The sequence below is a fragment of the Hippocampus guttulatus genome, chromosome 4 (assembly GCF_054856545.1).
Source record: "Hippocampus guttulatus isolate MCC_2025c chromosome 4, RoL_Hgut_1.0, whole genome shotgun sequence".
Lineage (NCBI taxonomy): Eukaryota > Metazoa > Chordata > Actinopteri > Syngnathiformes > Syngnathidae > Hippocampus > Hippocampus guttulatus.
Genome location: NC_141264.1, coordinates 16430249 through 16443297, shown reverse-complemented (window position 1 = coordinate 16443297; position 13049 = coordinate 16430249). Strand labels below are relative to the sequence as shown.

Below are 13049 nucleotides of genomic sequence, written 5' to 3'. Positions count from 1 at the left end.
ATAGGTTTTAAGTGGCATAAAAAAAGCCACAAAAGCTAAATTAAAGGACAACAAACATACATTAAACCCTCAATACTTGCCGACCTGATCATTCTCACAATATGGTGATTTAACTTCCGCACTTTCGTGACTGTAGAGGATTCTTTTTTTTTAATGTTCTGGCATTTCATGGCTTATTTTATTAAGAAATATATTTACTCGTGATGTATTTATATATGCTGTGCATTACTTTGGATGATATCCTATGTTTTGTCATCAGGGGATACCCTGTTTTGACATGTAGTGTCATGTGTGTTCAGTTTGATGTGTGTGTGTGTGTGTGTGTGTGTGTGTGTGTGTGTGTGTGTGTGTGTGTGTGTGTGTGTGTGTGTGTGTGTGTGTGTATGACATTGGGCAGATCTGCACAAAGTAGACTATCGTCCCTCCTCCTAACCTTCTGCCCTCAAAGACACTGGCACAAACACACAAACAGACACACTCTGTCCATATGGAGCAGTTGGCGCCCAAAAGCAGCCGGACCCTTTCCCAGGGCAGAAGGTGAGGGTCCCCACTGCCTGCATGCGTCCTATTTGTGTGCGTGTGTGTGTGTGTGTGGTTTTTTTATCCATCCGTTAGTATCATCAAGGGCTCAAGACCCGGACAGACTGCTTTATCCTCCTTTTGGTCTGTGCTCTTTACTGTATGTAGCGTGCGGTTGTCCCAACGGACCGCATCCCATGTGAATGCAGGAATGACAGCAGAGGTCGATGCCCCCAAACCCTCCCCACGCCCCAGCCTCCACAAGCATCAACTAGGGTTGCATGTCACCATATGTGAGGAACCAACTCATCCGTTCAATATACAAAGATTGTGTAGATACAACTCCGGCCAGAAAACCGAAATCTTTCAGGGAAAAATTGCTGGACAAATAAGCACATGAAAATCAATCAGTGTCTCGATCTTGTATTCAGGGGAATGAAAGTTGCCTACCACTTTTTTAATATTTTTGACAGCTCCATCAGACTACGCAACAGGTAGTTTCAACCAACCAATCTGATTGGTCAAATACACTTTCCTGCTGTGCAATTCTCGTGATTCATAGCAACCAAAAAGCTGTGGCTAGGCTTATCAGTTGCCATGCCAACTCACACGATAATCACAGACACAGGTAGGGCTTTCTTTTCTGTTCTCTAGTTATTTAACCCCAATCACATCTTGTATGTTGACCCCCTCCCTGGTAGTCGCTATGCTGGAAGTCACAAATGATTTTTTTCCCCATCGCAATTCTTTTTTCATTCATTCGTTTTTTTTTCTTTTTCTAAAGTAGGCAATCATGAGTGTTTTGCGGGCTACCCAGACTGCAGAGTTGTTATTCTGCTCCCCATGGTGAGTCTTGGGCTGTGTGCACTCGCTCTAGAGCAGCATGGGGCTATTCCAGGGGGGCCGGGGAGCAGTGGAAGGTAGAGGGTGAGACGGTTGGAGCGAGTGGAGGGCAGCAAGGTCCCCACGGGCAAAGGCGGAGTAGAGTGCAGTGGACAAATAGTAAGATGGAAGCAGCAAATTGGGAAGAAAGAAAGGCAGAGGCTGATATTGAGTAAAACTCTGACTCGAGCAAACTGAGTTGACCCTGCATATATCGGAAATCATCATTTGCTCTTGTACATGAATTATTTTCATCCATTCTGTGATGTTTGCATGCTTTTTATTCTTTTACTGCCAACACCCTTGCCAGCAAGTATTTGATGTTTAGATTTAGGTGTATGCTCATTGGACAAATACATGAGTTGTAGCATTGAACTGCTCCACTCACTTGTGTATGTTGACCGATTGTAGACAGCAATAAATTTAGCAGGTGTTATACTCGTGTTTCTTCGCTGACGTTGTCTGTTATTGTTATGCATTATAAACCACTGTTTGGGAAGTGTTCTAAACCAGAAATCCCAAATTATTTTATTTTGTTTGTATTCCTGCGTGTGTACCACTACACCATCAGTGATTATGTTTTCTTTAATTCCTCAAAAACAAAAAAAAAACTTGCATCTTGCCTAAAGTCTGCTGGTCACCCTCCCTCAGTGCTATCCCGGTTGAGACATGGGTGAGGCCCAACTCAAGTTTCGCACAGAGTTGCATGGATTGATGGATGGATGGATGGATGGAGTGCTGTGAATAAGAATATGAAAGCTGACAGATGAAGGGAGTCAGAGAAAGAGGGATGAAGACAGAAGAGTAGAGGGAGCGCTGCGGACAGAGGAAGGGATGACGTGCAAGGAGACTGCAGAGTGAGAGATAAACCCGGAACACAACACTTGGGGGCCCGTGGTCCTCCAATTTGCCTCCCTTGTTGGTTTAACAAGAGTAGAATAGAAATGTAGAGGGTGGAGGGGGTGGATAGAAACAGTACGTGTCGACCTGCCTCTGCTCCCCTCCTTTTGAAACTACATTTCCTACTTTTCCTCCCAAAGTGACTCCCTCCACCCCCAAAAGAAAGGCACAACATCCATCCGCTCTTAATGTCTCTCCTCTTGTGGTTTCTTCTATAATTTAACATTTCTCTGAAAATTTCCTGCTCCCACCCCCCCTCCTGTGCTTTCCTCCCCATCTCCCAGTTCCTCCCAGTTTACCATTCGGCCTTGTCTTGCCAGGTCCCCTCGTGGCCGACTGACAAAGACGCCGTTAAAAAGCCGTGTGATCCTCCATTTTAGCGCCAGCCACGCTAGTCAGAGGATTAGGGCTCTTTAATGACGCTAATCTCCCCTCCCATTCTTCCCGAACAGCCCCTCCACCCAACCCTTCAAAAAGTGATTTCTCCCTCATGCTTTGACCGAATCCGTCTCTGTTCAGTCCCTCTCGTTCGTCTTGTCTTTCTTCCTCCTCCTGCTCACAAGCTCACAAACATTTCATCCACACCGACTCACACTTTGAACTACCATAAAATGAGTTAACTCGCTCCATCTGCTTTGCTCTTCCGCCGTGCCGTCAGACTCCAACACACCAAGATGCGCCGGAAATGACCATTAAAGTGAGGATCCAGCATTCTGCGACTCCCATTCCAATTTAATTTATACAATACAATACATATTTATTGATGTAGCGCTTTCACAACAGCTTCAGCTGTAACAAATTTCACCAAGTTGTGTTGAAACCAAAGCAGACAAAAACAACCGATGTTTGAATGTACACGACGACAAAAATGTTTGTAGTTATAACTTTTGCCGGTGTCGTTTCTTGTATACTGATTGGACAGATTCATAAACAATTCCAAGGATACAAATCCTAACCACTGCATCTCAGTTTATGGCACGAGTTTAGTTTTGTATTGCCAATCTGACGAGGAAGGAGATCCTGATTCAACAAAAATAATATACTATATTGTGAATTGCCAAAATGTGTAATTGTTTCAATTTGATTTGTAACTCTATATAGTCTTTGTATTTTCATATTTTTTCCCGTCTTCATTCTTTTTTTCCCTCATTAAATTCATGGTTTTGCAGTTTCTTTTTCAACCTGCGCCCCTTGCAGAGTTCTATTTGCTCGTCGCTGTGCCTACATTTTCCTGGCAATCGATTCATCACAGGAATTTGTTTCCAGGCGCTCTCTGTAATGCAATACACAGTAGACTACACACGCACATAAGCAAGCACGGTTGTAACTGGTTGAGATGAGACGATGCATGTGTCGGGCCGGCGCGATTTGCAAAGCTATCCGGAGAAACAACATGTCGCCCCCAATGTTGCCTCGTGTTCGCAGTAATATTGCTGTGACTTCTCTCTTAATCACCTCTCATTCCCTTATTTCCTCTCCTTGCCTGTCTATAGTTGATCGCAATCAGGTAGAAGAAAAGAAAACATCTGCTCTATCCATTTTGCAAATGTTAAATAGCCTCACTGCGCCGCTTCGCACAGCACGCCGAGGCGAACAGAACAAGCGAACATTATTCAGCCCCCTCTTTGTTGTGTCAAACCTTTTTCCTGAAGTGTCTGTTACAGAAGCCGTGTCCTTGCTGTCGCCCCTGTGCTAGACTGCGCCGGGATCTAACCTCTAGCATGGTCAAGGGAGAGGTGGAAAAAAAAAAAGAAAGGAACAATGCTTGCATGTATTAGAGAGATGGGGAGTGAGTAAAGCGGCCTTTCTCAGCCCCACATATGTCCTAATCACTATTCAGACGTTTCAATCTGCCAAGGCCCTAATGAAAATATGATGAGGCGGATCTCTGGTCCTCAGGGATGAATGGAGGGCTGGGAGGGGAGAGATGGAATGAGGAATGGCTGCAGAGGGAGGACGAAGGGAGAGAAAATACACTCTGTCCTTATTTCTGGGCCCCGCTGGGGATACATAGTTCTTGGAGCCTTCTATTTAGATGTTGCCGCTGCCGTTGGAGGATGTGTCTTTCTTCTGTTTCTTCCTTTTTATCTCTGCCACCCTCATTTGGCTTCTGTGTTTGCAGGCGTGTGTGTAACCAGGATAAATGTGTTTATTTATTATTATTTTTTTGGTTTATAGCCTCTCTCTCATTTGAGAACTCCCACAGGCTGACTCTTGCCTTCCAAGAAAGATGGAACTTCTTATTAATCATTCTAATGCTCCCTCTTTTACCCCTTCTCTCTGCCTGTGCTCTAATTGCAATTTTGGGAGGGGGGAATCCTGTGGCTATGTACTTTTTCAGACTTTGCGGTGCATCAATCTGTTCAAAGTGTTTTAAAACAACTCAATCTCCCCCTCCCTTTTTTTTTTTTTTAAACCCAGATGGTGACGACGACCCAGCCGGGCTGTCCTGGGTGCCCTCCTCGCCCTCCAGCAAAGATGTGGCGTCACCTTCGCAGATGCCCGATGGCTGTTGCGACCTCGGCATGGCCACCGGCGGCGAGGAGGAAGGAGGTGCAGGTCTGCCATACCCGTGTCAGTTCTGCGACAAGTCCTTCAGGTAGTAAATTTGACACGTTTTACTCCCCACTGATACAGTAAAAAAATACATATACATATATTCTACCATAGACCTCATGCTGAATGCTCAATAAATTATTATTATTTTTTTGTTTATTTCGGAAGTTCAATTCAAAAGGTGAAAGGCACATTATATTTATTCACGACAGAAAGGGAAATATTTCATGATTTTGATTATAAACCCCATACTTTTACTGACAAAACCATCAAAAGTGATTTTTTTTAATTGAAATTAAGTAGTAACTGGCCTTCCAAAAGACATTTTCCAATTTCCAATGAATCTGTATTTGCGAGTTCCACTTTTAGAATTGAACGACGGAAACTTTTTAGTCATTGATTGAGATGCTCCTATACCCATGTGTTGACATTTGACTTTAATTGAGGTAAAAATGAAAACCGCTAAAACAGGACAATAAATAAAACCCCCTCTGCACTTGTCACATGTCCAGCACTTTCCATCTCCTGCTCTCACGTTCTCATCTTCAGCCGGCTGAGCTACCTGAAGCGCCACGAGCAGATCCACAGTGACAAGCTGCCTTTCAAGTGCACCTTTTGCAGCCGTCTCTTTAAACACAAGAGGAGCAGAGACCGCCATGTCAAACTCCACACAGGTGGGCACAGAAATCACATCATGCCTGCTATGCTTTGCTAAAGACACAAAGTATTGTGGGGGGGGGGGGGGGGGTTCTTGTTTGTTTTGTTTTGTTTTTGGTATGGTGCAACAAATGAAAGTACCGCTAATAACTGGTGGTACAACCTGATTGTGGAACTCACAGTAGAAATAGCAATTTGACAAAGGCTACCATGTTTGTGGAATTTCTAAAAAACAGAGTGAGCATTTCAAACGGCCCTGAAGTCCTGCATAAAAAATAAATTCATGAGGGAAAAAAAGACAAAAGAAGACGGCCTATTCTACTTTCCACCGTATTAAATTGACTTTTTTGGGGCAAGTGATGCCATTTGAATCGTCATGGTAATTTTGAGGTATCGACTTGGCGAACCCCTTGGAATTTTACCCCATAGAGACATTGAGAATTAAGCGCAGAAGAAAATGGATGGCCGGATAGTTCCAAAGGCGTTCTTCTTTGTAGCTACAAGCTTCATGTATTTTGTTTATTTGTTTTAATGAAGTGTGCTAATGATCCCCTCTCAATCCCTCAACTGATGCAGGAGATAAGAAGTATAGTTGCCAAGAGTGTGAAGCTGCGTTTTCCCGCTCTGACCATCTAAAGATCCATCTGAAGACACACAGGTAACAGACTCTCATAATTTAGATGGTTGCCGTTCCATGTGTTCATTAAATGTATCGTTTATCACAAGTTTGACAGATATTGCTTTTGATCGCACCCGAGTCTAATTTGTGAATCCACACATTTAGCTCCAGCAAACCATTTAAGTGCAGCGTGTGCAAACGAGGCTTCTCCTCCACTTCCTCATTGCAGAGCCACATGCAGGTAAATCGCATATTCATGTTCATGATTTTTGTTTCATGATTGTTGTCCCTAACTAACATATAATACAGTCATATAAAACAACATATCTCAAGATATAATTTTTTTAAAGACATCCGGCTGCTTTCTTCTTCTTGCAGGCGCACCGCAAGAACAGAGAGCACCTCGCGTTGAGGAGTGAGAAGGACGCAGGCAAAAAGGGAACTGGAGGAGAGATTGACCTGGAGCAGGACCTGTACATGTGTGATTACTGCGAGGAGACGTTCAGCCAAACGGATGATCTGGAGAAACACGTCCTGACCAGGCACCCCCAGCTGTCCGACCGAGCCGACTTGCAGTGCATCCACTGCCCGGAGATCTTCCTCGACGAGGCCTCACTCCTCACTCATATTGACGCGCAGCATGCCAACCGCAAACACAAGTACAAGAGACGATTGCTTTTTCGCTGTCTTCACGCAATACAAAGAATGCTAATGTCTGTGTGTTCTTTTTCTATCTGTAGATGTCCTGTTTGTTTAGAACAGTTCCCCTCTGTCGAGGATGTCTACTGCCACCTAGACAGCCACCGCCAGCCGGACTCTTCCAATCACAGTGCTGCCAGTCCTGACCCTGCGCTGGGGAGCGTTGCTTCAATGAGTTCCGCGACCCCAGATTCCAGTGCCAGCCTGGAGAGAGGATCCACCCCTGACTCCACCCTGAAGCCCAGCCAGGGCAGTGAACGAGGCCGCAGAAAAGGCAACGACAGCGGGGAAGAGATGGGAATAAGCTTGGTGCATCCGGGCGGAGGTACGTCTTGAGCCGTTGTGTTTTATACCCCTTTGAAAAGCTAGAATCGATTTACTGTATATATTTTTTTTTTCTGTCCAAGGTGGAGGAGGAAACTGGGCTAAAGTGACATACTCTTGCCCTTATTGCTCAAAGAGAGACTTCAATAGCCTGGCAGTGTTGGAGATCCATTTAAAAACCATCCATGCTGACAAACCGCAGCAGAGCCATACGTGTCAGCTCTGCCTGGACACACTGCCGACTCTCTACAATCTCAATGAGCATGTGCGCAAAGCTCACCGCTCCAGCGGAGGAACCGCAAGCCCGGCGGCTGCAGCTTTTCCCCTTCTGCAATTTACGAATGTGACAGCGTTCCATTGTAACTACTGCCCTGACATGTTTGGAGACATTAACTCTTTGCAGGAACACATTAGAGTGTCACACTGTCTGCCTGGGGGGATTATGGCAGGGTCCACCACATTAGGTAAGAAAATTACAATCATTCAGGTGGGATGGGCATCATAATAGGGGCCAGCACACTTTTTTTTTTTAAATTAGCGACGCTAGTTAAATTTTCTAGGTGATTTTTTTTTTGCACTGATTCTGAATCTGCCCTCGTTTTTTCTCAAGCAAATCATTGTTTTAAATAAAGTAATGATATAATTACAGTCATATAATATCTACTGTACTATAGTAATACATTTACCGGTACTAGTATTTATGGGCTAAGGGTTAGGTTCAGCAACAGGTGGAATCTGACAATGCATCGTAAAATCGGTATTGCTCAAACTCAGGAAAAAAAAGAATGAAAATGTATCAAAAACCTGATGTACTAAAAAAAACGTAAAGGATTTTTTAAAATCCACATCAAAATTACATTAAGGGAGACATAAAGCCATTTCTGATTAGAATTTAGAACTGCCCAGTGTGAACAAGTCAAAGAAACAAAGACAACATGGGTGATCTTTTTTTTCTGTTAAATCTGTCATCAAGAGCAGGAAGAATTGATGGTTCACGAAACACTTCTTGACGCAAGTCAGACACAACATGGATGCAGAGGTGCTATTTTTGGAAAATTTCAAAGTGTTCCATACAGCTTACATCCACATCCCGACAAAAGTTGAGAGTAGAACATGACATCAACTATGGCTGTTCAAATCAAAATAAAAGTGTCACGTTCAAAGAGATGAAATACACAAACCTGTAGATCAGGGGCGTCAAACTCATTTCACATTGTGGGCCACATACGGACTCGGTAGATGTCAAGTGGGTCGGACCATGTACATTATACCATACTCTGCTATAAATAACCAAAATGTCAAGTCTTTCCTTTCCTTTGTTTTGGTATAATGAAGCATTGGCGCATTGATACCGTCTGCTGTGTTGGGTCTCCGTGACAGACTGAGACCGCTGTTTTCTTCCTTGATCAAAATAACGTTTTCTTCTACTCTGATCAAAACACTGTGCCTCCTAGCGGATAGTCCATGAATTACATTTTATTAAAAATATTCATTCCATGTCTTTAGAGAGACTTTTCACTTTTAAATTATCCTGTGGGCCTGATCGAATCTCCTTGTGGGCCGGTTCTGTCCCGCAGGCCGTACGTTTGACACGTAATCTGCTGTAGATATAATTGATTGATCGTCAATTTTCCCATAGCTGTGTCAATCAAGAAAATTAAGTCAAATGATAATTATAATATGAAACACCTTGAAGGTAAACACAAAAATCAGTATCCTATATGTCAATATATCGATACATCGTCTACAGGACTCCCATGGAATACATGGGAGATTGTTACCGAATTTTTTGCTCCTCTTCATCGTAGTTGTTAGAATCCGGATGATTTTTACAAACCAAGTACTTTGTATACTTTATTGAAGCACACCCAAGTAACAGCAACATTGTGTGTGACTACACCATAGAGGGGAACCATGCCTTCTTTTGCAACCAGTGCTCCATGGGATTCCTGACGGAGTCTTCGTTGACGGAACACATTCAACAGACTCACTGTACCTCAGCGGTGGCGGGCGGGGCCGCCTCTGGGGGAGCCGTGGCCAAATTGGAGTCTCCCGTGCTACAGTCCGCGTCCCAATCATTCATGGAGGTAAGTAAGTGGAAAGAAGATTAAATCGTACGTAGTTTTTTATTATTATTTGAGTGTGTTGCAATGAAATGTGTTTTCATAAGGCCACCCACCAAATGCGCTGGGATGGCTCATTTTATCGTCTTCATTTCCCTTAATGGTAATAATAAAGCATAACTAGAATGATAGGCTGCATACAGTATGCTGTAGCTCAGCTCGGGATATTTACTGAGACATGCTTTGACTATCTAAGGACATTCAAAGGTTATTTTCCACACACAGGTTTACTCTTGCCCGTATTGCACCAATTCTCCAATCTTTGGGTCCCTCCTCAAGCTCACCAAGCACATAAAGGAGAACCACAAGAACATTCCCTTAGCGAACAACAAGAGACAGGCAAAGGTGGCTGACCTCAGCCCCACCTCCTCCGATGTGGAGATCTCCTCGCCGAAGCGCCACCGACTGGGAGGGGACTCCACGCCTTCCTTAGGGAGCAACGGCGACTATCCATGCAACCAGTGTGATATGCGATTTTCTAGCTTTGAGGGATTCCAAGCCCACCTGAAGTCCCATTTGGAGATGCTACTGAGGCGCCAGTCCTGCCCCCAGTGTAACAAAGAGGACTTTGAATCCCAGGAGGCATTACTGCAGCACCTGACTGTGCACTACATGACCACATCGACTCAGTACATGTGTGAGAGCTGTGACAAGCAGTTCTCCTCGGTGGATGATCTGCAGAAGCACCTGTTGGACATGCACACATTTGTGCTGTACCACTGTACCCTCTGCCAGGAGGTCTTTGACTCCAAGGTCTCGATACAGGTGAAGGAGCTTCAGTATATGTTCCATTTTCTGAAATACGACCTGCCTGAAAAATGTGTAAAAACTGTTTATTTATTTATTTTGTTTAGGTTCATTTAGCTGTAAAACACAGCAACGAAAAGAAGCTGTTTCGCTGCACAGCCTGCGCTTGGGACTTCAGGAAGGAGACGGAACTTCAGCTCCATGTTAAGCACAGCCATGTGGGCCAGAGGTCAGGCCTCCCTGGAGGGCTCGGAGCAGGTACGCCTGTCAGTGTACTATGGCAGGGGGATAGCTATGTATATTGCTTTCACAAATCCACCATGAAATGTTGTCTGTTTGGCTTGAATAAGCCACATCGAAAAACATCTATACATACAACTTTTTCATACGTAGACAAATACAAGGGACAAAACTGTTAAGCTCACGGTAGGAAATAACCACAACACCACGAATGAAACTACTGCTGTGATCAATCCATCCACTTTCTAATCCGCTTATCATCACAAGGGTCGCAGGCATGCTGAGGTCTGTCTCAGCTGTCTTCGGGCAGTTGGCAGCGGACACCCTGAACCGGTTGCCAGCCAGTTGCTTGGCTGCTGCCTGCGAGCGCAACAAAATATAAACAGCAAACATTGCGTTGACTGTCTTTGGATCTTCACATTTATGAAACCTCGTTCTGCACACTGCTTTCCCCAACATCGTCGTGATGCACTGCAGGCTCAGGTGCAATGGCTACATTGCTTTTTTCAATAACCAAGTCGATCATCTTCAACTCTGCATTGTATGACAGAGCGGCTGTGAAGACCCACCTGAATGGATGCATATTTAATTCAAAAACAATCAATGTTTCAATTTGGAGGTGATCAAAACTTGAATGAAACACTTGTTGAATTGAAGAGCAGATCTAAGGATAGCGACACTGCTGGGATTGACAAAATCAAACAATAAGCTGCACAGAGGTCACGGTAAACCTAAAAACAGACACCATTTATAGATTTATACATCTTTAGAAGTCGGTTGCAAATTTTCAGAAGTCACTAGGATGAGTAGACTGGCTGTATATATACGTGTACTGCAATCTGGTTTGTGTTTGAAAGGTCTCAAGCCCAGGAAGTGCATCTTCTGTGGAGAGACGTTTGGAACGGAGGTGGAACTCCAGTGTCACATCACCACTCACAGCAAGAAGTTCACATGTCGCTTCTGCGGCAAATCCTTCCACGCCATCTCATTGTTAGAAAGACACCTCAGGGAGAAACACAGTATCTTTGACGGGGGCAGCATCACCGGTAACGGAGGTGGCACGGGGAGCAGCAGCAGCCAGAACGGCACACCGAATGGACTGACCCAGTCTGTCAAGAGAGGAGGAGGAAGCACAGGCGGTGGAAGTGCGGGTGCAGCGGAAAGAACGACAGTGGCGGCTGCGGAACAAGCCGACCTTCCGAACATGATGCTGAAGAACAGTGTTGCCGGGGGAGGAGGAGAGACGGCCAACAACCACGAAGCCAGCGGGGGTGAGGAGGAGCTGGACAATTCCGAGCCCATGTATGCCTGCGACATTTGCGGAGCCGCCTACACCATGGAGTCGCTTCTTCAGAACCATCGGTTGCGGGATCATAACATCCGACCGGGAGAGGATGACGCTGGTAAGTGCTTGTTTTTTTTGGGGTTTTTTTTTTGTGTTTTTTGGGTTTTTTTTGAGGGGGGCAAGGGCCAGAGGGGTAAACACTGTGACGTTAAGCAGTACAGCATATTCAATAATGTTTCTATAATGTCAATCGTGAATGTTTCCCAAATTGCCAGGTTCTCGAAAAAAGAAGGCCGACTTCATCAAGGGGAACCACAAGTGCAACATCTGTTCCAGAACGTTCTTCTCCGAAACCGGGCTTCGCGAGCACGCCCAGACACACCGCGGCCCCGCCAAACACTACATGTGTCCAATATGTGGCGAGCGATTCCCCTCTCTTTTAACCCTCACAGAACACAAGGTATAATAACACTGCTCGTAAAGTAGCCTTATATTGTATATGTAACGATTGACTGGAAGCTTTACACCTTCCGCATTTCATCTAGTTAGCTCCCCGTCAACATTTAAAAATGCCCCTAATTTAATACTGACTGTTTCCTGGGGCATAATGATCATTACTTTGTGCTATATGATCATAACAGGTGACTCACAGTAAAAGCCTGGACACAGGAACCTGTCGAATCTGTAAAATGCCCCTGCACAGTGAGGAGGAGTTTATCGAGCACTGCCAGATGCACCCTGACCTCCGAAACTCCCTCACGGGCTTCCGCTGCGTGGTCTGCATGCAGACTGTCACCTCCACCCTGGAGCTTAAGATCCACGGCACTTTCCACATGCAGAAGCTCTCCACCGGTTCTGGTCTTGGAGGGACCGGAGGGGGCTCTGGGAATGGAGCAGGGAACGGTTCGTCCTCTTCTTCCCCCAACGGCCAGCTGCAGCATCACAAGCTGTATAAGTGCGCCTTCTGCCTAAAGGAGTTTAAGAACAAAGGAGAGCTGGTGAAGCTGGATGTCAACGGCCTGCCTTATGGACTTTGTGCCAGCTGCATGAGCAGGTAACGAGTGACAACACTGCTGTGTCAATGTTATGGGGAAAGCCTGGAAAAGCATCACAAGAAAAATGCGGAATCGCGGAAATCTCAATGGCTCGCAGTCTGAATGCAGTTCCACTGTCAATAAAAGATATGTCTGTTCCAATACTTCCATCCATCCATTCAGTTTCTAATCTGCTGAGCCTATCCCAGCTGTCTTCAGGCAGTCGGCGGGGTGCACCATGAACTGGTTGCCAGACAATCACAGTTTTCTGATACTTGAACTCGCTTAAACTCAAGATTTATATCAGATCCAGATAGAATAATAGCTGAAGTATTCCGCTTCTGATGCCAAACTCCACAATGTTTTCAGTGTAAAGCCTCACGGTGGGGGCTCACGTAGGTGTCATTAACTGTTTAGATCAAATGTCAGTGCTTGCAATCTGTCTTTTTTTTTTTAAATGCAAT

General features: G+C 44.9%; 1 protein-coding gene across 2 annotated transcripts in view; it reads left to right on the top strand.

Annotated features, from left to right (window-relative positions):
- Positions 1–13049, top strand: part of znf423 (zinc finger protein 423) — a 118175-nt gene that overhangs the window by 49411 nt on the left and 55715 nt on the right. For both annotated transcript variants that reach the window (XM_086108906.1, XM_086108907.1), the window contains exons 4-16: positions 4723–4900; positions 5407–5531; positions 6091–6172; positions 6299–6374; positions 6512–6792; positions 6874–7157; positions 7240–7620; positions 9062–9243; positions 9505–10044; positions 10134–10284; positions 11124–11669; positions 11827–12011; positions 12193–12605. In XM_086108906.1, the coding sequence (XP_085965032.1) occupies positions 4723–4900; positions 5407–5531; positions 6091–6172; positions 6299–6374; positions 6512–6792; positions 6874–7157; positions 7240–7620; positions 9062–9243; positions 9505–10044; positions 10134–10284; positions 11124–11669; positions 11827–12011; positions 12193–12605 (3424 nt within the window). The remainder of the gene's footprint in view (positions 1–4722; positions 4901–5406; positions 5532–6090; positions 6173–6298; positions 6375–6511; positions 6793–6873; positions 7158–7239; positions 7621–9061; positions 9244–9504; positions 10045–10133; positions 10285–11123; positions 11670–11826; positions 12012–12192; positions 12606–13049) is intronic.